Here is a 27,605-nt window from a genome sequence, read left to right on the forward strand (position 1 = left end):
TGATGACACAGGCAGAATTTATTGAGCTTCTACTATGCACCAAGCACTGTATTAATCACTTCACATACATTATTGCATGTAAGCCTCACAGCATTGCTGTGGGGTAGATATAGTTATTGTCCGCATTTTATAGGTGAAGAAATTGAGGTTCAGAAAAGTTAAATCACAGATCTAAGATTACAGAGCTAGAAAGTGGTGGAGCTAGAATTTGAGCCCAAGGAGTTTGACTCCAATATCACACTTCGAATCACTATGTTATGATGCCAGAGGTGTGTGAGTGGTCCAGATCTAGGGAATCTGAATGGGCCATGTTTTAGGCTAAAGGCCCTCTACCTGTGGGGCTGAGATGGTTCTGGACCATCCTGGGGCCATGGATATATATCAGAGGCATCCCAGTGCCCTAGAATCCTGATCAATTACAGACTAGCACCTTCAAGCTTGGGCTAAAGCCCACCTGGTTGTTCTCCAAGGAAATGGACGGTAGGTTCCAAATTTCCCTCTTTGCCAATGTAGAGACAGATCTTGGGACAGACAAAAGAAGTCTTAAGAGCTCAAATGAGTCCAAAGCAATGATAGGTTAATTTGAAAAAAGAATCACAATCTAAAAACAGGAACGTGTATGTCAGGAAAGTGTATTAAAGAGGCAGACCCATCTGGAATGGTTTAGTCCCTTCAGATGGGTATTGTCACAGATGTTAAATTTATTTTCTATTTCTTTAGAAATCCATTTATTCACGTATTGCCTTCTTATAGGTGCAATAGTTTGAACGCTCCAATCCAGAAGTTGGCAAATGTTTTCTGTCAAGAGCTAGGTAGTACATATTTTAGGCTTTGCAGTCCATATGTTCTCTGTCACAACTACTCAACACTTCCATTGAATCACAAAAGCAGTTATAAACAATACAGAAATAAGTAGGTGTGGCTAAGTTCCAATACCACTGTATTTATAGATACTGAAATTTGAATTTCATATAATTTTCACGTCATGAAATATATTCTTCTTTTGATTTTTTCCAACCATTTAAAAATGTGAAAACAACAATATATAACAACCATTCTTAGCTTGTAGGCTGTACAAAATGGGTGGTGAGATAGATTTGGTCTATGAGCCTTGATGTGCTGACCCTGGTCATTAGCATCTAATGCATGTCTTGAAGTCCTAACTGACTCAGAGTAAGTTGACTCATTTAAAATGAAAACAGATATGGGAATTCCCTGGCGGTCCAGTGGTTAGGACTCTGCACTTCCACTGCAGGGGACAGGGGTTCTATCCCTGGTTGGGGAACTAAGATCCCACATGTTGTGTGGCACACCCACCACCCCCAAAATGAAAACAGATAAACACAAAATAGCCAAATGGTAACACTATTTTCTACCCCTTATCTACTCTTTCCTGTACCCAAATTTCACTTTATCCCTTGCTTAATTTTTCTTTCTCTAGGCTGCTTGTTTGGGGCTGAATGTTTTCCTGTTTGTGCATGCCTTCCTGTCATTTGAGAAGGTAACAAGTACTACTACACAAGACAAATCCTGGGGGTGAGTATCACAGTTGTGATGTGGGGAATCTCTGTTTTTTCTTATCTCTGACGCTGGCTTCTTTGAGACCCAATGCCCTCATTTCGCCTAGAGTTAGAGTTGCCAGAAAAAAAATACAGGATGCCCAGGTAAATTTGAATTCCAGAAAAATAACAAATTTTTTTTGGGGGGGTATAAGTTATTCTACATATTGCATGAGACAATATTAGAAAATTATTCATTTTAAAAAAATCTGAAGTTCAAATTTAGCTAGGCATCTGTATTTTTGTTCATTAAATCTGACAGACCTGTCCAGGGCACACTCCCCAGACTCAATAATGAAAATACACAGTAAAGAAATATTGAGCAATTTTCAAACTGGTTTCCACAGAAATTCAGGTATCCCTACAGGGTGTGAGGGGAAGGCTAACTGGGCAGTGTCTCTACTTCAACCAAAGCAACCTTTATCTGTCTTATGGATTCCTGCTTATGATTTTAAGAAAGAGTTTGGTTGAAAACAAATAAATGAACAAGTTGAAAACCACCACTGTGGACTGATCTCACAGAAAAATACCTATCAAACAAGAGGGATACTTGGGGTGGGGGGTTTTGTGAAGTGGGTGGTGTTGCCAAATTCAAGGCCTGTATAAAAGGTGGGGTCAGGTCAGAGTAACAGGTTGGAGAAGGCTGGGGAAGGAGCAGATCAAGGACAGAAGAGGAAGGGTGGGGGTGGGTATGGCACGTTGGTGTATGGAGGTTCCTTAAAAACTAAAAATAGAGCTACCATACGACCCAGCAATCCCACTACTGGGCATATACCCTGAGAAAACCATAATTCAAAAAGACTCATGTACCACAATGTTCATTGCAGCTCTATTTACAGTAGCCAGGACATGGAAGCAACCTAAGTGTCCACTGACAGATGAATGGATAAAGAAGATGTGGCACATATACAACGGAATATTAGCCATAAAAAAGAATGAAATAATGCCATTTGCAGCAAAATGGATGGACCTACAGATTATCATACTAGGTGAAGTAAGTCAGAAAAAGAAAGACAAATACCATATGCTAACACATATATATGGAATCTAAAAAAAATGGTTCTGAAGAACCTAGGAGCAGGACAGGAATAAAGATGCAGCTGTAGAGAATTGACTTGAGGACATGGGGAGGGGAAAGGGTAAGCTGGGACAAAGTGAGAGAGTGGCATGGACATATATACACTACCAAACGTAAAATAGATAGCTAGTGGGAAGCAGTCCCATAGCACAGGGAGATCAACTGGGTGCTTTGTGGCCACCTAGAGGGGTGGGATAGGGAGGGTGGGAGGGAGACACAAGAGGGAGGGGATATGGGGATATATGTATACATATAGCTGATTCACTTTGTTATAAAGCAGAAACTAACACAATATTGTAAAGCAATTATACTCCAATAAAGATGTGTTAAAAAAAAAAAAGAATTCATCCCATACAGATAGCCTCCACAGAATATGTAGCTGTGAAATTGTAGTCCTATGTTCTTCAAGTCACTTGTCAATTTTAGCTTTAAGGAACCTCTGTGACTCAAATAAGCAAGCAGTGGAAACCAATGTGGAAATGCAGGATATTTGAGTTGAGCAGAGAAAATTTACTCAGAAATAGAACAGGCCGTCTCTACCAAAAACAGTTGGAGTGTGACTCAGCAGAGGGAGAAAACACAGGTCGTGTGGAAGAGTCAGAAATGGAAAACAGTAGGGCAGCTCATGTTCATTGCACTGCCTGACATTGTAAGCCATTATGGATGGTAGGCAGATCTTGACCTGGCTTATTAAACCAATGTCACGTTGTCCCGGGTTTAGGTTGTATGGAAAAATAGTTTTTGTGCCGAAAAGATAATTAGAAAAAGGCCGAGAAATTGTTAACTCTATCTCATATTCTTTTAGCAAGTCATTGACAGGCATACATGTAAGGCTGACCAGTCAGCTGAAGTGAACAAAAATTGCCTGGCTGCTGCCACCACCTTCACTGCTGCTGTGAAATTGTCACACCCCATTGTCTGCAATCCCAAGGAGCTGACTCAGAGACCAGTTGTACAGCTGAGGAGAGAAGTCGGAATTAGCTACCACAGAGTTGAATATATTCTGTCTAGCCTATACTAATCAAGCCTATTTCTGGGCTCAATACTTCTTTGAAGCACTGATTCCTTGTCTCCTTTTCTAGCAGCTTCTACTGTTGGATCAGATTGATCTTGATGTATGCAGCCTGGCCACCCAAGGAAATCAGTTTGAAATTTTGTTCTTAGAAGTTCTCCCTTCTCAAATCTCTACCTAAGTTTAAAATTTTTGCTCTGAGGGGTTCATTCGTTTTGCCCGTTTTATTCAATTATTAAAGAGATCTTAAATATAAATGGTTAATTTTTATGGTTTTTATTACATGACTATTACATGCATATAATTGCAACATTAGAAAATATAGAAAAGAGGAAAAATAGTTACCATCTGTAATTATAACTCAAAATATCTAAGCTTTATTTAAAGTGCAAATAAAATATATATGATCTTCAAAATTGTTTTACAAGTGACCAACTAAAATCATAATTGAGTGTATTAAGCTAAAAACCTTGTAAAGTATTATATTAATATAATTTATTTGTTAACATTAAATCTTGTTCTCTTTCATATTGATAAATATATAGTCAAACATTTCCAAACCACTGTCATGAGGATTTCTCAATTCAATGTTAAGTTCAGCAAATTTTCTGTCATTTGTAAACAGAGATTTTGGACTGATTGTCCAGGTCTCAGGCAAGTGGACTGGGCCCATGCTCACCTGCAAGATGAGGAGATGAAGCAGCTAATGGTTTCTTCTCTCCTCTGTTCTAGTTGGCATTGGCCTGGGCCCAAGCCTCTGCTTGCAGCTTGCATTTTAACAGCATGCTGATCCTGCTTCCCATGTGTCGAAATTTGCTGTCCTTCCCGAGAGGCACCTGCTCACTGAGTCCCAGCCAATTGTAGGTCAACTTTCACATTAAAGACAAGAGACTCTTGACGTCTCAGTAGGACAGCTCAACACCAAGCCCCTAGGAATGGAAGCCAGAGGTCTCCTTTGGTAACCAAGGGGGTGAGCAAGAGTGGGTGTGTATTGGCACACTCTATGTAAGACATGTTGGTTATGGGTTAGCGAATTTCATAAAGCTGCCTGGATACACCCGATCTTGATCATTTTACATTTGTTGTTTTGTAGGCGCACCCTGGGAAAGCAACTGGATCACAACCTCACCTTCCACAAGCTGGTGGCATATATAATCTGCCTACTGGGTAACTGGGGCAAACGATGAAACTGCAGGCTCCTGGACATTCAGAATCTAGTTTCATTCATCCACGCATATAAACATTCAAAATATATTTATTGAACACGTGGCATTATTTGCCAGGCACTATTCTAAACCTGCTTTCATGGAATTTACATTCTATTCCTTTGGGGACAGAGTGAGTATAAAAAAGATCTTGATTCTCTCTGTAATCATTATTGGGCACCTTCTGTGGACTCACCATTCTGCTTGGCACTATATATAGGATCCTCCTCTTCTAGTGGGTCATGCCTGCCATGATGTTTCTGAGACAACTCTCACATTCCTTTCCATCTTTTCATTTAGCTATTCACATCACCACACACCTGTTTAACTTTGAACGATATAGCAGAAGCCGACAGGCCACAGATGGATCCCTTGCTTCCATTCTCTCCAACCTATCTCATCAGGAGAAAAATTCTTGGCTAAATCCCATCCAGTCCTCAGACACGGTGAGTTGACTCAAGGGCAAAGCATCTGGAATCTGGTCATGAGCAGGAAAGGCATGGTGTCCCTGGTGGACATTGTGTCAGGCTGAAATTTCTACTTTCATAGACGATGGAGTATGTGACATTCACCCACATTGCTGGTGTCACTGGAGTGATCATCACAATAGCTCTAGTTCTCATGGTGACTTTAGCTATGGAATTTATCCGGAAGAGTTATTCTGAGGTCTTCTGGTATACACACCATATTTTTATCATGTACTTCATTGGCTTAGGGATTCATGGCCTTGGGTAAGGTCCTCAAACTCCCATTTTCATGCCCCAGTTCCTGACCTTGCGTAATTCTTTGCCACATATTGTCTTTTTGTCTGTCTCAGTGGACTTGTCCGGGATCAAACAGAAAAGAACATGGATGAGAATCATCCTCACAAGTGTGCAGAGTTTTTTGAGAAGTGGAACGATCCTGACTCCCACTGCAAGCCTCCCCAATTTGAAGGGCTCCCCGCTGAGGTAAGACCAGGACAAGGATAGTAGATTCTTGTTAGGAGCTGTTATTGTTATTATTACTCTTCTTATGATAACCATTATTAGCTCAGCCTGGTGCCGGCTCCTATGGAGGACATATGCTATACGTTATTCATCTTCTGACTGAAGGCTTGTACCCTTTGACCAGCATCTCCCCATTTCCCCCACCTTCCAGCCCCTTACTACTTTCTGTTTCTGAGTTCAACTTTTTTTCTTTTTTTTAAAATTGAAGTATAATTGACTTACAATATTATATTAGTTTCAAGTGTACAACAGAGTGATTTGGTATTTTTATACATTATAAAATGATCACCATAATATGTTACCATCCGTCACCATACAAAGTTATTAAGATATTATTGACTATATTCTCCATGCTGTACATTACACCCCTTTGACTTATTTTATAACTGAAAGTTTGTACCTTTTAATCTCTCTCACCTATTTCACTCATTGCCCCCCTCCATCTCCCCTCTGACACCACCAGTCTCTTCTCTGTATCTACGAATCTCTTTCTGTTTTGTTATGTTTATTCATTTGTTTTGTTTTTTAGATTCCACGTGTAAGTGAAATCATAAGGTATTTGTCTTTCTCTGACTTATTGCACTTTGCATAATACCCTCAGGATCTGTCCATGTTGTTACAGATGGCAAGATTTCATTCTATTTTATGGCTGAGTAATATTCTATTATGTAAGTGCATATATATAATATTCCATTTTATATATATATATATATATATATATATATATGTGTCACATTTTCTTTATCCATTCATCTATCAATGGATACTTGGTTGCTTCCATATCTTGGTTATTGTAAATAATGATGCAATGGACATAGGGTTGCGTATATCTTTTCAAATTAGTGTTTTTGTTTACTTTGGAAAAATACAGTTGACCCTTGAACAACTCAGGGGTTAGGAGTGACAATCCTGGAAAGACAAAAATCTGTGTATAACTTTACAGCTGGCCTTTGTATCCACGTTTTGGCATCAGCAGACTCAATGAGCCACAGATCTTGTAGTACTATAGTATGTATTTATTGAAAAAAATCTGAATATAAATGGACATGTGCAGTTCAAACTCACGTTGTTCAAGGGTCAGCTGTACCCAGAAGTGGAATTGCTAGCTCCTATGATAATTCTATTTTTAATTTTTTGAGGAACTGCCATACTGTTTTACATAATGGCTGCACCAATTTACACTCCCTCCAACAGTGCACAAGGATTCCCCTTTCTCCACATTCTCACCAACACTTAATTGTTGTCTTTTTTATAATAGCCATTCTGAAAAGTGTAAGGTGATATCTCATTTTGGTTTTGATTTGCATTTCTCTCATGATTTAGTGATATTGTGCATCATTTCATGTGTCTGTTGGCCATCTGTATGTCTTTTTTTGAAAAATGTCTATTCAGGTCCTCTGCCCATTTTTTAATTGAGTTGTTTGTTTGATGTTGAGTTATATGAGTTCTTTGTATATTTTGGATATTAACCCTTTATTGGATATATCATTTGCAAATATCTTTTCCCATTCAGTAGGCTGTCTTTTCGTTTTGTTGATAGTTCCCTTCACTGTGCAAAAGCTTCTTATTTGATATAGTCCTATTAGTTTATTTTTGCTTTTGTTTCCCTTGCCTGAGGAGACATATCAAAAAAATATTGCTAAGACTGATGTCAAAGAGTATACTGCCTGTTTTCTACTAGGAATTTTACGGTTTCAGGTCTTACATTGAAGTCTTTAATTCATTTCGAGTTTATTTTTATTTATAATGTAAGAGAATAGTCCAATTTGATTCTTTTCCCTGTAGCTGTCCGGTTTTCCCAACACCATTTATTAGAGAGGCTATCTTTTCCCCATTGTATGATCTTGCCTCCTCTGTCATAGATTAATTGACCATCTAAGTTTGGGTTTGTTTCTGGGCTCTCTATTCTGCTCCATTCACCTATGTGTCTATTTTCATGCCAGTATCATACTTTTTTGATTACTGTAGCTTTATAGTGTAGTTTGAAACCTGGGAGCTCTAGCTTTGTTCTTGTTTCTCAAGACCGTTTTGGTTGTTCAGGGTCTTTTGTGTTTCCATACATATTTTAGAATTACTTGTTCTAGTTCTGCAAAAAATGCCGTTAGTATTTTGGTAGGGATTTTGATTACTGTAGCTTTGTAGTGTAGTTTGAAACCTGGGAGCTCTAGCTTTGTTCTTCTTTCTCAAGACTGTTTTGGTTATCCAGGGTCTTTTGTGTTTCCATACATATTTTAGAATTATTTGTTCTAGTTCTGCAAAAAATGCCATTAGTATTTTGGTGTAGGGATTGCATTGAATCTGTAGATTGCCTTGGGTAGTATGGTCTTTTTAGCAATAATAATTCTTCCAATCCATAAGCACAGTATATCTTCCCATGTATTGTGTCCTCTTGAATTTCTTTCATCAATGTCTTATAGTTTTCTGAGTATAGGTTTTTATACCTCTTTGTTTAGATTTATTCCTAGGTGTTTTATTCTTTTTGATGCCATTGTAAATGGGATTGTTTCTTCATTTCTCTCTCTGATAGTTCATTTTTAGTGTATGGAAACACAACAGATTTCTGTATATTAATTTCATACCCTGAAACTTTACTCAATTAATTTATTAGTTCTAATATTTTTTTGGTGGTGTCTTTAGAGTTTTCTCTACACATTATTATGTCATCTACAAACAGTGACAGCTTTACTTCTTTCTTTCCAATTTGGATACCTTTTATTTATTTCTCTTGTCTGCTGTGGCTAACAATTCCAATACTATGTTGAATAAAAGTGGCGAGAGTGGGCATCCTCATCTTGTTCCCAATCTTAGAGAAAATACTCTAAGGTTTTCACCAGTGAGTATGATGCTGGCTGTAGATTTGTCATATATGGCATTTATTTTGTTGAGGCATGTTCCTTCTATACACATTTTGTTAAGAGTTTTTATCATAAATGGATGTTGAATTTTATCAAAAGCTCTTTTGCATCTATTGAGATAATCATATAATTTTTATTCTTCAGTTTGTTAATGTGGTGTATCACATTGATTGATTTGCGGATATTGAACCATTCTTGCATCCCTAGGATGAGTCCCACTTGACCATGGTGTATGATCCTTTTAATGTGTTGTTGGATTCTGTTTGCTAGTATTTTGTTGAAGATTTTTGCATCTATGTTTACCAGTGATATTGGCTTGTAACTTTCTTTTTTTGTGGTGCCTGGTTTTGGTATTAGGGTGATGCTGGCCTTACAGAATGCATTCAGAATTGTTCCTTCTTCTGTGATTTTTTGGAATAATTTGAGAAGGTAGGTGCTAACTCTTCTTCAGGTGTTTAGCAGAATTCACCTATGAAGCCATCTGGTCCTAGACTTTTGTTTGTTTGGAGGCTTTTTTTTTTTACTACTGATTCAATTTCATTACTGGTAATCAGTCTGTTCATATTTTCTATTTCTTCCTGATTCAGTCCTGGGAGATTGTATGTTTCTAGGAATTTATCCATTTCTTCTAGATTGTCAATTTTATTAGCATATAATAATTTTTTGTAGTAATCTCTTATGATCTTTTATATTTCTGTGGTATCAGTTGTAACTTTTCTTCTTTCATTTCTGATTTCATTTACTTAGGTCCACTCTTTTTTTCTTGATGAGTGTGGTTAAAGGTTTATCAGTTTTGTTTATCTGTTCAAAGAACCAGCTCTCAGTTTCACTGATTTTTCTTCAGTCTCTATTTCATTTGTTTCCACTCTGATCTTTACTGGTGCTAAGCTCTTTTAGCTTTTGCATGACTGTAAAACTCTTTATCTCTTCTTCAAATCTGAATGATAGCCTTGTCAGGTAGAGTATTCTTGGTTGTAGGTTTTTTCTTTTCATCACTTTGAATATATAGTGCCACTTCCTTCTGGCCTGCAAAGTTTTTGCTGAAAAGTTAGCTGCTAGTCTTATGGAAGTTCCCTTGTACATAACTAGTTCCTTTTCTCTTGCTGCTTTTAAGATTCTCTCTTTATCTTTAATTTTTCCATGTTAATTATAATGTGTCTTGGTGTGGATGTCTTTGAGTTCATCTTGTTTGGGACTCTCTGTGCCTCCTGGACCTGGATGTCTGCTTCCTTCCCCAGGTTAGGGAAGTTTTCAGCTATTATTTCTTCAGATAAGTTCTCTGCCCCTTTCTCTCTCTCTACTTCTCTGAGACCCCTATATTGCAAATGTTAGCATGCTTGAAGTGGTCCCAGAAGTCTCTTAAGCTTTCCTCATTTTTTTATTCTTATAGGCTTTTTAATATACATACATATTCAGACATATGTATCTAGTTTTTTGTTGTTTTTAATAATGGAACAATTCTGTAGTACTTGTTTGATTCCTGATTTTCAAGAAAACCATGTATCTTGAGCATCTTTTCAGGTCAATATAGACTTATATCATTTTTTTTCTCCTCATTTAAAAATTATTTTTTTTCTGTTTAGCTTCAGTGATTTACATTACTCTGTCTTCCAGTGTGCTGATCTGTTCCTCTGTATCATCTAATCTACTGTTGATTCCTTCTGGTGTATTTTTTATTTCAGTTATTTTATTTTATTTCTTTGGTTCTACTTTATATTTTCTAACTCTTTGTTAAAACTTCTCAGCGTTCATTTTTTATTTTCCTGAGTGTGTTGAGCATCTTTGTGATCATTACCTTGAACTCTTTATCAGGTAGATTACTTATCTCCACTTTGCCTAGTTCTTCTGGGGTTTTGTCTTGTTCATTTGTCTGGAAGATATTCCTTTGTCTCCCCGTTTTGCTTAATTGTCTGTTTATTTCTATGTATTAGATAGGTCAGTTACATTTCCTGATCTTGGAGAAGTGGCCTTATGTAGGAGACATCCTATGGGGCCCAGTAGCACACTCCCCTCTGATCACCAGAGCTATATGCTGTATGGGTGCCGCCTATGTGAGCTGCATGGGCTCTTCTGTTGTGATGAGGCTGACTACTATGGGCATACTGGTAAGCATGACTGGCCTCTGGCCACATTGGCTGCCAGGCCCTGCCTCTTGTAGTGACTGCCAATCTGCTGGGTGGCTGGGTCCCTATGTGGCTGCCTTCATAGTCTGGGGGTCCTAGGGCTGGTGCCAGCTTGCTGTTGGGTGGGACCATGTCCCAGTGTGACTGTCTTTGCAGCTGGGGGAGCTCCAATGCCGGCTCTCTGGTGGGTGGGTAAGCTCCCAGCACTAATAGGCTAGAGGGAGGACTCCAAAATGGCACCTGCCAACACCAGTGTTCTAGTGGTAGAACGAGCTCCCCCAAATGGTTGCCACCAGTATCTATATCCCAGAGGTTGGGCTCCAATGACCTCCTGCCTCTCCAGGAGGCTCTCCAAGATCAGCAGGTGGTCTGACCCGGGCTCCTTTCAAACGACTGTTTCTGCCCTGGGTCCTAGAGCATGTGAGATTTTGTATATACCCTTTAAGAGTGGAGACTCTATTTCTCACAGCCCTCTGGGCCTCCCAAAAGTAAGCCCCAGTGGCTTTCAAAGTCAAAATTTCAGGGGCTTGTGCAAAACCCCAGGCTGGGGAGCCCAATGTGGGCCTCAGACCCCTCCCTCCTTCAGGAGAACCTCTGCAATTGTAATCATCCTCCCGTTTGTGGGTCACCCACCTGGGGGTATGGGTCTTGACTATAACACAACTCCACCCCTCCTAGCCATCTCGTTTTGGTTATTTCTTTATATTTTTAGCTGTGGAAAATCTTTTCTGCTGGTCTTTAGGTCATTCTCATAGATAGTTGCTCTGTAAATATTTGTAATGTTTGTGTGCATGTGGGAGGAGGCAAGCTCAGGGTTTTCCTACTTCACCATCTTGGCCACAGCCCGCTGCCTTGTGATTTCATAAAATACCAACAAGAAGCGTCTGAAGGAAGGTTTGCTCCTCAACTCCTGGATGGGGAACCTGAGGCTCGGGGAGCTTAGTGCCCTATTTTGTCATATGTCATTGGCAGAGGCCACACGGGAAGCCCCCTCAATTTATTTTTTAAACCATTCTTGAAGTTGACTTTCTTTGGTATTGTAAGAACATGCCTGGAATTTATTGTTAGATAGTGGATGATCAATAAACTGGATTCCAGGGAACTTAAGGTGTGACTCAAGATAAGTACCATGGATATTACGCTTTACCTTTGCTTGTTCATAAAATATGTTAGATTGAGGAAGAAATGGAAGGGAAAGGTTGATTTGTGGTGTCTTAAAGTGCTCTGAGGATGATTAAAGTCTTTAAATCATATGCAGAATTAAGAGCAATAGCTCTGTCCTCATGTAGAAAGAGAAAAATGTTTTTTGAAAATCCCCTGTGACTTCCTTGGTGGTGCAATGGTTAAGAATCCGCCTGCCAATGCAGGGGACATGGGTTCAAGCCTTGGTCCGGGAAGACCCCACATGCCGCAGAGCAATTAAGCCCATGCACCACAACTACTGAGCCCACGTGCCACAACTAGTGATGCCTGCGTGCCTAGAGCCTGTGTTCTGCAACAAGAAAAGCTACCACAATGAAAAGCCCGCGCACCACAACTAAGAGTAGCCCCCACTTGCTGCAACTAGAGAAAGCCCACGCACAGCAATGAAGACCCGACACAGCCAAAAATTAATTTTTAAAAAAAGAAAGAAAGAAAGAAAATCCCCTAAAGTTGACATTTCAAATCAGTTGGGAAAAAAGATACATTATTCAATACTTTTCTTTACAATAATAGGATAGACATCTAGGAAAAAAAGCTGTCTCTTTATTCCACACTTTACAGTAAAATATGGTCAAGGATGCATGGATCAAGGATTTAAATGTTGAAAAAAATGAAAGAAATCATAAAAGCACCCTAAGACCACATGGGATTTTTTTCTAATACTGGAGTGTTAGTAAAAATATTCTAAATAATATTTTTAAAAAGCTCGAAGCCAGAAAAGGAAAGAAAATACATATTTTTATTCAAATTTATTTATTCTCTCCCTCCCTCTCTCCATCTATCCATCCATATATATATATTTTTTTATGGCAAAAAAATCCATCATAAATAAAGACAGGTAACAAATTACTGAGTAGGAAAAGTATTTACAGTTCACAGACCATGAATTAATTTCCTAATATACAAATATAGAAATCAATAAGAAAAAGCCTAACAACCTGATTAAAAAAAAAGATGTAGAAGATATGAACAGAGTAATCACAGTAATAAACCTAACAGATTAGCAAAGATCAAAGAGTTTGCTCATGTGCTGTGTTGGTAATGCTCTCAAGCATTGCTGGTGAGCATCTAAAATATGCTTGCAAATGTGTTAAATTACATGTATTAGGTTATTCATTGTAGCATTGCTTGGTAGAACAAAAGATTGGAAATAAGTGCCCATCAATAGGGGACTAGTTAAATTACGGGACTTTCCTACAATGGCATACTCTGTAACCATTGAAAATAAAAAGGTAGCTTTCTAGATATGAATATGGACCAGTCTCTAAGATGTTAAATGAAAAAAAGTCAGGGCAGTATGTATGCTCTGCTACCATTTATACTTAATGTAATATTATCATTTAAATGCATATTCTCCAAAAGGATTCACAAAATAATAATACTGACTGCCTTGGGGAGCTGGGGGGAGCAGTGGAAGGGAGATTTACTTTTTATTGTATACCCTTTTGTACTTTTGAATTTTGTGACATGTACGTGTATTACCTATTTTAAAAATAATTTTAAAAGGACATACCTGATATATGTTAATAGCACATTTCATTTCTAAAGTCAGTGGAACTTGTAGGCTATGACCAGACACCTTTTATATTATTTGACCAGTAAGAGGTCCTTAAAGACAAGAAGTTATAACGCTTGACTAGTCCCTTACTAGCTAAGGCAGTTAATCCCCTGTCTTACCTTGCACATCAGCTTCTATCCCTTTCCTATCTATTACCTGAGATAAAGGTATAGTTGGCCTATTTGGAGGTATACTGAGAACTCATGGGTTGCTTTGAATCGTCATGTAATACCACAAGGGAGAGAATACCGGTTTTGCCATCTGTTTGAATGTATTGGTTTGTTTCTTCCATAAACACAACAAAAATACTCTCTCCACATTCTCCCCATTTAAAAAATATAAAAATAATACATGCTGGGGCTTCCCTGCTGGCGCAGTGGTTGAGAGTCTGCCTGCCGATGCAGGGGTCACGGGTTCGTGCCCTGGTCCGGGAGGATCCCATGTGCCGTGGAGCGGCTGGGCCCGTGAGCCATGGCTGCTGAGCCTGTGCGTCCGGAGCCTGTGCTCCGCAACGGGAGAGGCCACGGCAGTGAGAGGCCCGCGTACCGCAAAAAAAAAAAAAAAAAAAAAAATGATAATAATAATAATAATACATGCTTATTGTAGAAAGTTTGGAAAACACAGAAAAATATTTAGAAGAGGGCTTCCCTGGTGGCGCAGTGGTTGAGAGTCTGCCTGCGGATGCAGGGGACACCGGTTCGTGCCCCAGTCTGGGAAGATCCCATATGCCTCGGAGCAGCTGGGCCCGTGAGCCATGGCCGCTGAGCCTGTGCTCCGCAAAAAAAAAAAAAAAAAAAAAAAATATTTAGAAGAAAATTAAAATTTCACAGAATTTTATCACCTAGAAGTAATAACTTTTTTTCCTTTAGTCTATATCATGGATCTTTTCCTATATTGTCAAGTATTCTACTGAAACTTTTTCTTTTTTGCTGCACCACACAGCATGAGGGATCTTCAATCCCGACCAGTGACTGAACCCATGCCCCCTGCATTGGGAGTGTGGAGTCCTAACCACTGGACCACCATGGAAGTCCCTGAAGAATTTGTTTTAAAAATGCCATATGTTATACCATTTTTGTCATTTTTTCCTACATGATCATTTTTAATGACCATGAGGGTATTATGCTAAATGAAATAAGTCAGACAGAAAAAAACAAATACTGTATGATCTCACTTATATATGGACTCTAAAAAAAAAAAAGCTCATAGATACAGAGAACAGATTGGTGGTTACCAGAAGCAGGGGTTGGGGTATAGGCGAAATGGGTGAAGGTAGTGAAAAGGTACAAACTTCCAGTTATAAAATGTCCTGAGGATCTAATGTACAGCATGGTGACTATAATTAATAATACTCTACTGCATATTTGAAAGGTGCCAAGAAAGTAGATCTTAAAATTTCTCATCACAAGAAAAAAAAATTTTTTGTAGCCATGCATGGTGAGAAAGGTTAACTAGAATTATTGTGGTGATCATTTTGCAATATATAAAAATATTGAATCATTATGTTGTGCACATGAAACTAATATGTTATATGTCAATTATATCTCAATACAAAAAAATAAATAAAAATTAAGAAAAGACAGTTTGGTATTAGCCAAAAAAAAGTCTGTATGATATGCCACTTTTTTCTTTTTTAATAAATTTATTTATTTATTCATGGCTGCATTGGGTCTTTGTTGCTGCACGCGGGCTTTCTCTAGTGGCGGCGAGCAGCAGCTACTTTTCGTTGCGGTGCGTGGGCTTCTCACTGCTGTGGCTTCTCTTGCTGCAGAGCACGGGCTCTAGGCACGTGGGCTTCAGTAGTTGTGGCACAAGGGGTCAGTAGTTGTGGCTCGCGGGCTCTAGAGCGCAGGCTAAGTAGTTGTGGCGCACGGGCTTAATTGTTCCACGGCATGTGGGATCGTCCCAGACCAGGGCTCGAACCCGTGTCCCCTGCATTGGTAGGTGGATTCTTAGCCACTGTGCCACCAGAGGAGTCCGATATGCCATTTTTGTCATTTTTTCTTAGTAAATAAGGGGTCATGACTATACTCATATACTTTGTGCACACCTTAATTATTATTTTATGCTCCATTTCCTAGAAGTAAAATTCCTGTGTCAAAGAGAAGGAATGCTTTCAAGGCTGTTGAGATGTTTTGCCAAATTGCTCTCTGGGAAGATGCTACTTATTTGTACTTCCCCCAGGTGCACATGTGAATGTGTCTATTTCCCTGCATCCCACTTAATGGTGGGAATTATTGTTTGAAACTGCTTTCCAATTTGAGATGCTAAAATACTATTTTGTTTTAATATTCATTTTCTCTGATTACTTTCAAAGCTAACATTTTTTTCCCACATTGGTGATTAGCCACTTTTTTTTTAATTTACTTTTGGCCACACCCCACAGCATGCGGAACTTCCCCGACCAGGGATCAAACCCGTGCCCCCTGCACTGGAAGCATGGAGTCCAAACCACTGGACCACCAGGGAGGTCCTAGTCACTTCTTAAATATATTTTTTTCATGTCTTCTGAGTTCAGCTGGGGATTTTTTCCAAATAAGAAGTAGCATCAAATTGTATTATACCCACTCTTCGATTTACTGTCCCTGTCTCTGCCCCTTTCCTCCCCAGAGATACCCAAGAAAGTATCTTGCCTGAAACAGCATAAGAAACCTCATTCCACACAGTTCCAATGTATTGTGATTGAGCAGTTGGGCAAAAAAGAACATGACTTAGCACTGCTAGGAAATACATTTTTAGTAGCTCCTGTGCATATAGAAGCAAACTGCTGCCTTTGAGAAGATCTCAGGGATAGAGAGACTGCTTTTAAAAAAAGTAGACAAGATAAAAAGTGTTTTACTATGTTAGATGTTTTGAGCACCTGAAAAAAGAGGTGATGGATAAATACCAAGTTTTATGTATTACTGTTAGCAGTAGTGTCAGCCACACACTTTCCCTTTTTGTTTTGTTTTGTTTTGAATCATCTGCTGCTGTTTCACATCTACCTTCTCTGTTGGTTTTTCAGATTGGACAAGTTGTCCTGGAAGATAGTCTTAGATTCTTAAAATTAAACTTTAAATATTATTTAAGAATATATATAATTACCATGTATTTTATTTCTGTGCTTTTCTCTTGCTTCCTGGTGAGACCTGTAAAATTTCAGGAAATGATCTGCTTTATGAGTAACAGATTAGCAAACAAAGCCATTGTGGATTACTCCTTTCCATTTCCGTCTTCAAACTTTGGTGAAATTAGCAGCTTAATAATGATACATGTCAGAGAACTCAGTAAATATTTATTGAATGAAGGAATGAACTGCTACACAAACAAATCCTAGAGAAGAGATTAATGTGTAACCTCACTTTTTATTGTCTCTGTGTGCAGTCTTGGAAGTGGATCCTTACACCAGTCATTATTTACATCTTTGAAAGGATCCTCCGATTTTATCGCCCCCAGCAGAAGGTTGTGATTACCAAGGTAAAGAATATGCACTTTCTTCTTGCTCTGCTAAGAGTTGTGTTCTTCCTGATTATAGAAATAAATTGCCACATTGTCACCTTGACAGGAATAAAAAAGAATTTGAGGGCAATATATTTGAGTTCCTCCAGAGCTGGACAGAGCTGGAAAGAGAGGTTTGGCAGAAATCATCAGCTTGGGTCTATGTCAGAAGCTGCAAACAGGCAGTCTGCGCCATATCTAGCCCACAGACATATTTTGTTTGGCACACACCCTGATTGTTTAGAAAGTCAAATTGGTTGCTAACATTTAGAAATCTGGATGGAGGCTTTCACATTGAAAAAGTGGCATTTCTTGTTGCTTTTCCAACCTACCCAGTTACAGCACAGGGAATTATATTCAATATCTTGCAATAACCTATAATGGAATATAATCTGAAAATAATAACTGAATCACTATGCTGTACACCTGAAACTAACACAATATTGTAAATCAACCATGCTTCAGTTGTTTAAAGTGGCATTTCTGGTTTCTCTTGAAGAATCAGGCAACCTGACAATGCTGAGTCTTGGCTCCGTAGTATGACCATTGTCTGGACTTGGTAACTGCTGCCCCTTTAGAAAAGACTTGTGTTCGCAATTTACGGCCATCACCAGCTCTCCAGCTTTACTTATTTACCTTATCTGCCTGCTCCTGTCGCCATTTGAATTTGCCTCCTTTGGCCTCTGTGCTTTATTCATAGGATGGGTCATGTACCCATCCAAAGTTTTGGAATTGCAGATGCACAAAAATGGCTTCAGCATGGAAGTGGGACAGTATATTTTTGTTAATTGCCCCTCAGTCTCTTACCTGGAGTGGCATCCCTTTACCCTGACCTCTGCTCCAGAGGAGGACTTATTTTCCATTCATATCTGAGCAGTGGGGGACTGGACAGAAAATCTCATAAGGGCTTTTGAACAACAGAATTCACCAGTTCCCAGGTAGGTCCTTAAGAGCAGCAGAGACCCAGACCAGAAAGCAGACAAGCAGAAAAGAGAAAGCAATTCCGCATTGAAACTTAAGTCTGGTACAATGGAGTATGATTAAAATAAACAGGTAGCAATCAGCTGTGGAACAGCTCTGCCTCTGGGAGGATTTTTGAGGTTGTGGGTGGAGGTGAGACTTCACTTGCCCTTTGTTTTTTGCCTTCTGCCAGGATCAAGGTGGATGGTCCCTTTGGCACTGTCAGTGAGGATGTCTTCCAGTATGAAGTGGCTGTGTTGGTCGGAGCAGGAATTGGGGTCACCCCCTTTGCTTCCATCTTGAAATCCATCTGGTACAAATTCCGGAATGCAAATCACAACCTCAAAACACAAACGGTATGCTCCCAAATACCACTTTTCATCTGGTCTGGGCCTGATAGGCCCATTGCTTTCATGGGCTAAGCTCTTTACAACTGGTAAGAGAGTAACCCCTCCCTGGAGTTATGAGAGTGAGTGATCACTTCTCCCTGCCAAGGCATCCGCTTCTACAGACTTACCATAAGAACTGGGTCTTCATTTTTTTTTTTTTTTGAAATCACCACATTTTATTTCTTTCATGTGTCTCTTTAAAAAATTGGTAAGTACTTATATTGATCTCTCTTGTACTAGGCACTGTGCCAAGTCACTTACATATTTACTCCTTTAAACCTTCTGTCATCCCTGGGGGAAAGTTCTATTTTGCTTCCATTTCTTAGCTAAGACTCTAACCCCCAGGAAAGTAAAGCAACATTTGTAAGTTTTTGTGGATGGTCAGTGACGGGACCAGTACAGGAACATCCAAAGTCTGTGCTTGGAAACAGTGCCCCATGTTGACGCTCACATTACAGATGAAAGGAAAGGAACCATGCACTTACCATATAGATTAAATCTCACATTACAGGTTAAAGGAAAGGAACCATGCACTTACATTATAGATTAATACCCACATAACAGGTTAAAGGAAAAAGAAACATGTGCTTCTCTCAAAAGTTGTAAAGAAGGCATATCCATTTCTAAATTTATTTCCCAATTTCTTTTGCTTGTTTTCTGACCTTTGTAGTGCATTTTGCCATGAGGAAAATTTTAATTCTTATATAATTAAATGTATCCTTTTTTCTTTGTATCTTAGAAAGGTATTCCTCATGAATAATTTATTTCAAGTCTCCCAGGTTTCTGATACTTTTACACTTTCATTATTTTTTCACTTTTAACTAGTTGCTGTATCTAGAATTTAGTAATTCTATGATAGCCATATTTTCCCACTTTTGTTGAATAATTTTTGCTGCTGATCCAAAACGTGAATTTTATTTTAATCTCAATTCCCTTATGCTCTCGCATCTAATTTTAAGATGCTTCCTATCCCACTGGTTGTTTTGTCTATCTAAAACAAAATGCTACCTTAAAAATAATGTAATTATAATATAATAAATGTCATTAGTAAACATAATACAATATATAATAAATAGCATAATATAAAATAACAAAATATAATTTACCATATAACAAGGTCAAAGGAGAGCAAAAGTATACAATCACTTGAAATATCCCCCAAAAGATATTTTATAAAATTCAATATTCATTTGTAATTTAAAAGAAAGAGTAAAATAGGGATTGATGAATGCTTCCAAAATAAGAAGAAATTATATGTCTAAAAGAGAAAGAGGTAAGTGATAGACTTTAGTAACACTGGCAATAAATGCAGGACAAGATGAGGATGCCTGATATAATGTTAAAGAAAAAGTATTATGTAACATTGTGTTTGCAGCACTGATGAGTTCAGTGAAAAGAGAATCTCATAGAAAAGAGTATCTCGTTCTTCTTAATGTATGTACACTTGTCCATTGCATGAACATAACAGCTTCTTAACCAATATGTTGCTGATCTGCATCTGGATTTCTAGGTTTTCATGGAATTTTATTATGCACAGTTGCTTCAAACACTAGGACTTCCTCTTATGTTTATATCTTTTGAAAGAAACAATATCTCCACCGATGATTTATCTGTGCTGGCTGCTAGCTGACTTTGGGTACTTCTCAGTTCTTCCCTTTACCTTCCTAGTCAATATGAAAAGGGAAGGCAAGAAGGTCTCCTGTTTAGAGACTGTAAAGGTAGGTCTTGGTGATAAAGTCTTGGTGGTAAAGGCTAAAAGTATTAACCCAGAACAAATGTTTTTCCAGCTGTAACTGTGTGTGATTCCCTTGGCTTGATTCCGTAGAGGATGTAAGACAAGACTGTAGAATCTGCCCTCAAAGTGCTTCCAGTAGGATGAGCTAAGTCAAGTATGGTGGCATATCTAATTCAAGACAAACTATAACGTCTCCTTTTCTCTCCTGGCAAAACTTGGTGGAGTGAATGTAGAAGTCACTGTATGCTTTAAATTAAAGCAACACAATAAATCCTGTATTGGAAGGTGCTTATTCTGGTCTCTTTGTGGAGACGAATTGGAAATTGTCTAGAAGAAGGAAAATTAGGTTAACCAAAGTTAAACTCATAAATAATTGAGCATTAATTAAATATCCGTGGTCTATGTTTCTCTTTGATCATAATTTCTCCCAATTTATAGACCTCTTTGATACCTGATTAATCCTTGTCAAAGATGCAGTTAACAATGATTATTACTGTGTATTAGGTTTTGCCTGGGCCCTGAAGAAACTATCCTAAATCACCAGCTATGATTGTCACTTGATTTCCTCACAGAGAACAATCAGAACTCCTTGTCTTAAGTGGCTTGGGATGTGAAACTAGTTAGTCTCTTAGATACTGTTAGAGGACCCTACAGAGCCCATTGGTGAAAGTTTGGAAAGCACTGGGCTTCTTAAGATTGATTCTTGTAGTGCTTCAGGAAAGATCACTGAACCAAAAGGATAACGGTGTTTCTGGTTCTGTTGTTAGTGTTCTCCATGGAAACATTGCTGAAACTTCTGGACTCAATTTCCTTCCCCATGTGTGAATGTCACTGAAAAGATCCAACTCCATTCTATCCCCATGTAACTTCAGAAACTAAGCAAAATGAAGACTCAAAATTCATTTCAACTAATGAAATGAATATAAAACGTAGAGTGGAACTGGGAAAATACCTGGTTTAAATTCTGGAAAGTACCAACTATACAATTCCGGATAAGTTGCTTCATCTTGCTTGGTATAATTTAATGCCCATCTCACAGGATGTTATGATGATTAATTTAATATCTTTGTATAACGTACAGTGTTATGTAATTTCTTATTTTTCTTGAGTAAATTCATATCCTTAAGCAACTCACTGTAAACAACAGTTACTTACTTGCTTAAATTACTCTTATCTTCTATTATCAGCTGAATTGTGTCCTGCTCAAGTTAATATGTGGAAGTCTTAACCCCCAATACCTGGTAATATGACTGTATTTGGAGATAAGGCCCTTAAGTAGGTAACTGAGGTCAAATGAGGTCAAATGGGTGGGCTCTAATCCACTATGACTGGTGTCCTTATAAAAAGAAAATATTAGGACACAGACATGCACAGAGAGAAGACCATGTGAAGACAAAAGGAAAACATGGCATCTACAAACCAAGAAGGGATACTTGAGAAGAAATCAATCCTGCTGACACCTTATCTCAGATTTCTAGCCTCTAGACCTGTGAGTGAGTAAATTTCTGTTGTTTAACCTCCTCAGTCTCTGGTACTTTGTCATGGCAGCTCTAGGAAACTAATACAACTTTTTATGGCCTCCTTGTCTCAAGTTGAAAGTTCAATATTTGGCATCATAGCTAGGAAACAAAAATATCATCTACATTCCTTGTTGTAGTCTTTCTTCCCCATTCTCATTGCTAGTAATTTCCATATTTGGGTCTCTTTTCTGTGCCTTGTAAACAGAGCGTTACGCTCATTTCTGGTCTTACTGCTAATATACAGTAAATGTGCAAATACCGAATAGATTTTGGAGAAGTGCAGCATATAGTTGGCACATGTGTGTATGCGTGTGTATTCATATAATTTATACTTTTTCTCTATTTTCTTCCTTTGGTGTGAGCTAAGATTCTCTGCTTTTGTGACGAGTACTCCTGAGTACTAATCCCTGAATTTAATTCACCAAAAACTGCCAAAAATAATAATAATATGGGGAAAGAGAGAGTGATAGAGGGAGAAGAACAAACAATCAGGCAAGGGCAGTACTGTGAATTATTAGGGTCTTATTAATAAGATTATGTTAGTCTAGAGGAAATGACCGTAAATATCATCAGTGAGCCCAGTTGGTCTTTACTGACTGCTAGACACATCCCTGAGTTCTGTTCTTAGTCCCCAACTGTATGATTACTACTGTCTGGAAGTATCATTTGAACAACTAAAGTCACTTAATGGAAAAGGAATATGTCTTTAGAGAGTCAACAGTAATTTTTCTATCTGATTAAAAAGGAATGTTGACTGTCTGGCAACCTCAGTCATATTTGTAAGCAGGAAAGCATTGACTATTAAAAGTGGATGATGTAAAGAGATGAGCAGAAACTTTGGCGATAGGTATACCTGGATTTAATTCTCACTTCTACCGCTTGGTAGCTGGATAGCCTTAGGCAAGTTTCATACCTCCCTGAAATTCACTTAATTCAGTCTGTAAAATGGCATAATAACTTATTATAGCATCCTTTTAGGAATTTTAAATCAGTTCTTGAAATAAAAGTACACAATATATAGACAAGTATGGATTCCTCAATAGGTGTTTGACCTTTCATTTCTCCAGTATCCCACCCGCATCAAATAAAGAAAAATACTTTTTAAAATTTACGAATATTTCATTGTTGTAAAGTTAAAGCCATAAAAATAATCAAATGGCCTACTATCATACCGTTAGAAGAAAAAAAAAAACGTGTTCATGAGAGTTCCATATTAGAATACAAGTTTTCCTTAGGCACCTGTTTATGTATGCTATTCTGCTCTTTACAATAATTAAATTTAAAAGACTTAATTCCTCACTTTTAAGACCTTATTAGTTTACAAATTACATATTGACCTATGCTAAATTTTATACCGACCCATGCTAATGAATTCAGTACAGAAAACAAAAAACACTGCACTCAAGCAAACTATATATATATATATATATATATATATATAAAACTTATATGAGAATTGCTACTCCAGCTTTCTTTTGGTTTCCATTTGCATGAAATACCTTTTTCCATCCCCTTACTTTCAGTCTGTATGTGTCTCTAGGTCTGAAGTGGGTCTCTTGTAGACAGCAAATATATGGGTCTTGTTTTTGTATCCATTCAGCCAATCTGTGTCTTTTGGTGGGAGCATTTAGTCCATTTACATTTAAGGTAATTATCGATATGTGTGTTCCCATTCCCATTTTCTTAATTGTTTTGGGTTTGTTATTGTAGGTCTTTTCCTTCTTTTGTGTTTCTTGCCTAGAGAAGTTCCTTTAGCAGTTGTTGTAGAGCTGGTTTGGTGGTGCTGAACTCTCTCAGCTTTTGCTTGTCTGTAAAGGTTTTAATTTCTCCATCAAATCTGAATGAGATCCTTGCTGGGTAGAGTAATCTTGGTTGCAGGTTTTTCTCCTTCAACACTTTCAATATGTCCTGCCACTCCCTTCTGGCTTGCAGAGTTTCTGCTGAAAGATCAGCTGTTAACCTTATGGGGATTCCCTTGTGTGTTATTTGTTGTTTTTCCCTTGCTGCTTTTAATATGCTTTCTTTGTATTTAATTTTTGACAGTTTGATTAATATGTGTCTTGGCATATTTCTCCTTGGATTTATCCTGTATGGGACTCTCTGTGCTTCCTGGACTTGATTAACTATTTCCTTTCCCATATTAGGGAAGTTTTCAACTATAATCTCTTCAAATATTTTCTCAGTCCCTTTCTTTTTCTCTTCTTCTTCTGGAACCCCTATAATTCGAATGTTGGTGCGTTTAATGTTGTCCCAGAGGTCTCTGAGACTGTCCTCAGTTCTTTTCATTCTTTTTTCTTTATTCTGCTCTGCAGTAGTTATTTCCACTATTTTATCTTCCAGGTCACTTATCCATGCTTCTGCCTCAGTTATTCTGCTATTGATCCCATCTAGAGTACTTTTAATTTCATTTATTGTGTTGTTCATCGTTGCTTGTTTCATCTTTAGTTCTTCTAGGTCCTTGTTAACTGATTCTTGCATTTTGTCCATTCTATTGTCCATTCTATCTCCAAGATTTCGGATCAACCTTACTATCATTATTCTGAATTCTTTTTCCAGTAGGCTGCCTATTTCCTCTTCATTTGTTAGGTCTGGTGGGTTTTTATCTTGCTCCTTCATCTGCTGTGTGTTTTTCTGTCTTTTCATTTTGCTTATCTTACTGTGTTTGTGGTCTCCTTTTTTGCAGGCTGAAGGTTCATAGTTCCTGTTGTTTTTTGTGTCTGTCCCCAGTGGCTAAGGTTGGTTCAGTGGGTTGTGTCGGCTTCCTGGTGGAGGGTACTAGTGCCTGTGTTCTGGTGGATGAGGCTGGATCTTGTCTTTCTGGTGGGCAGGTCCACGTCTGGTGGTGTGTTTTGGGGTGTCTGTAGACTTATTATGATTTTGGGCAGCCTCTCTGCTAATGGGTGGGGTTGTGTTCCTGTCTTGCTAGTTGTTTGGCATAGGATGTCCAGCACTGTAGCTTGCTGGTCGTTGAGTGAAGCTGGGTGCTGGCGTTGAGATGGAGATCTCTCGGAGATTTTTGCTGTTTGATATTATGTGCAGCTGGGAGGCCTCTTGTGGACCAGTGTCCTGAAGTTGGCTCTCCCACCTCAGAGGCACAGCACTGACTCCTGGCTGCAGCACCAAGAGCCTTTCATCCACAGGGCTCCTTAATTTGGGATGATTCGTTGACTATTCAGGTATTCCACAGATGCAGGGTATATCAAGTTGATTGTGGAGCTTTAATCCGCTGCTTCTGAGGCTGCTGGGAGAGATTTCCCTTTCTCTTCTTTGTTCTCACAGCTCCCAGGGGCTCAGCTTTGGATTTGGCCCCGCCTGTGCGTGTAGGTCGCCGGAGGGCGTCTGTTCTTTGCTCAGACAGGACGGGGTTAAAGGAGCCGCTGATTCGGAGGCTCTGGCTCACTCAGGCCGGGGGGTAGGGAGGGTCACGGAGTGTGGGGCGGGCCTGCAGCGGCAGAGGCCGGCGTGACGTTGCAGCCTGAGGCGCGCCGTGCGTTCTCCCGGGGGAGTTGTCCCTGGATCCCGGGACCCTGGCAGTGGCGGGTTGCACAGGCTCCCCGGAAGGGCGTGTGGCTAGTGACCTGTGTTCGCACACAGGCCTCCTGGTGGCGGCAGCAGCGGCCTTAGCGTCTCATGTCTGTCTCTGGGCTCCGCACTTTTAGCTGCGGCTCGCACCCGTCCCTGGAGCTCTCTCAAGCAGCGTTCTTAATCCCCTCTCCTCGTGCACCAGGAAACAAAGAGGGACGTGAAAGTCTCTTGCCTCTTCGGCAGGTCCAGACTTTTCCCCGGACTCTCTCCCGGCTAGCCGCGGTGCACTAACGCCCTGCAGGCTGTGTTCACGCCGCCAACCTCAGTCCTCTCCCGGCGCTCCGACAAAAGCCGGAGCCTCAGCTCCCAGTCCCGCCCGCCCCGGCGGGCGAGCAGACAAGCCTCTCGGCTGGTGAGTTCCGGTCGGCCCGATCCTCTGCGCTGGAATCTGTCCGCTTTGCCCTCCGCACCCCTGTTGCTGTGCTCTCCTCCGCGGCTCCCAAGCTCCCCCACTCCGCCTCCCGAAGTCTCTACCCGCGAAGGGGCTTCCTAGTGTGTGGACACTTTTCCTCCTTCACAGCTCTCTCCCGCTGGTGCAGGACCCGTCCCTATCCTTTTGTCTCTGTTTAGTTTTTTCTTTTGCCCTAACCAGGTACGTGGGGGGTTCCTTGCCTTTTGGGAGGTCTGAGGTCTTCTGCCAGCGTTCAGTAGGTGCTCCGTAGGAGTTGTTCCACGCGTAGATGTATTTCTGGTGTATCTGTGGGGAGGAAGGTGATCTCCGCGTCTTACTCTTCCGCCATCTTCCCGGAAGTCCTCTGGGTCTTCATTCTCAATTGGAGTTTAAAATCACTTTGAACTAAAGCTGACGTTGGAGTTCTCTTTCCATAAGGGAAGTTGTTAGGACTCTGGACATTAATGCCACCTGAAGTCTGCTGTATTGTAGAGGTGATTTTTTCAGGTCACTCTTAGACTGGATCAACAAATATAGTGTATACGTACATAATCATGTCACCATAGTGCACATTGTAAAGGGCACTTAATAAGGATATATTCTCTTTTGCTGATTCCAGATCTATTTCTACTGGATCTACAGGGAGACAGGTGCGTTTGCTTGGTTCAATGACCTATTGGTTTCCCTGGAACAGGAGATGGAGGAATTAGGCAAAGTGGGTTTCCTAAACTACTGTCTTTTCCTCACCGGATGGGACTGCAACTTTGTGAGTTCAAACAACAGACTAATTCCCAAGATGCAAGATGAATGTCAGACGAAACATAATGCATGCTGATTAGAAATAATCATTTCCTATGATTTCCTACCTGTTCTCACCTTCACACCCAAGTTTAAAAGTGGCTGAAGGAAGAGGCAACTATCAGGACCTGCTTTTTCTAACTTCCTATTTCTCTGACTCCAGGCTGGTCATGCAGCATTAAGCTTTGACAAGGCCACTGATATCCTGACAGGTCTGAAACAGAAAACCTCCTTCGGGAGACCTATGTGGGACAATGAGTTTTCTACAATAGCTACCACCCACCCCAAGTAAGTGTATTCTCTTCTAGTTACAGAATTGATTTTGCAGAACTGATTCATTTTGCAGATTTAGGTTTAGGACAAGTATTACAGCATGTTGAACACTCTTGGGAAAGATCTCTGGGGCCAAAACTATTTGCACCAATCTTAGATTCTTGCTTAAAAGTGAGGAAATTTCCTGTGGCGTTTCAGCAAAATAAGGGTCTTGATCTTTTAATTGACGAGAAGACATTTGTTGTCCCCACATGCATTCAAACAGTGAGGCAAAGAGACTGAGTTCTGGTTGTCTTACCAAACAAAATAGAGAATGGGAACAATTCAAATGCACTGTTTTGGACCAAAGCAATTCTGAGGAAAAAGAACAAAGCTGGAGGCATAACCCTCCCAGACTTTAGATAATACTACAAAGCTGTGGTAATCAAAACAGCTTGGTACTGGCACAAAAGCAGATATATAGATCAGTGGAACAGAATAGAGAGCCCAGAAATAAACCCACACACTTACAGCCAATTAATCTTCAATAAAGTAGGCAAGAATATACAGTGGAGATAAGACAGTCTTTTCAGCAAGTGGTGTTGGGAAAGCTGGACAGCCTCATGTAAATCAATAAAGTTAGAACACTCCCTTACACTATACACAAAAATAAACTCAAAATGGCTTAAAGACTTAAATATAAGACATGACACCATAAAACTAGAAGGGAACCTAGGCAAAACATTCTCAGACATAAACTGTAGTAATATTTTCTTAGATCAGTCTCCCAAGGCAAAAGAAATAAAAGCAAAAATAAACAAATGGGACCTAATCAAACTTAAAAGCTTTTGCACAGTAAAGGAAACCATAAACAAAATGAAAAGACAACCTACAGACTGGGAGAAAATATTTTCAA

General features: G+C 39.4%; 1 protein-coding gene across 1 annotated transcript in view; it reads left to right on the forward strand.

Moving 5' to 3' along the window:
- NOX1 (NADPH oxidase 1) overlaps window positions 1-27,605 on the forward strand; it is a 33,217-nt gene that overhangs the window by 1,662 nt on the left and 3,950 nt on the right. Inside the window, 12 exon segments of the mRNA XM_060002877.1 lie at window positions 1,442-1,499; window positions 1,502-1,536; window positions 4,382-4,491; window positions 4,734-4,810; window positions 5,146-5,300; window positions 5,404-5,585; window positions 5,672-5,804; window positions 16,946-17,040; window positions 17,764-17,997; window positions 18,213-18,375; window positions 26,259-26,405; window positions 26,601-26,725. Coding sequence (XP_059858860.1) covers window positions 1,442-1,499; window positions 1,502-1,536; window positions 4,382-4,491; window positions 4,734-4,810; window positions 5,146-5,300; window positions 5,404-5,585; window positions 5,672-5,804; window positions 16,946-17,040; window positions 17,764-17,997; window positions 18,213-18,375; window positions 26,259-26,405; window positions 26,601-26,725 — 1,514 coding nt within the window.

The sequence above is a fragment of the Delphinus delphis genome, chromosome X (genome assembly GCF_949987515.2).
Source record: "Delphinus delphis chromosome X, mDelDel1.2, whole genome shotgun sequence".
In the NCBI taxonomy this organism is placed as follows: Eukaryota; Metazoa; Chordata; class Mammalia; order Artiodactyla; family Delphinidae; genus Delphinus; species Delphinus delphis.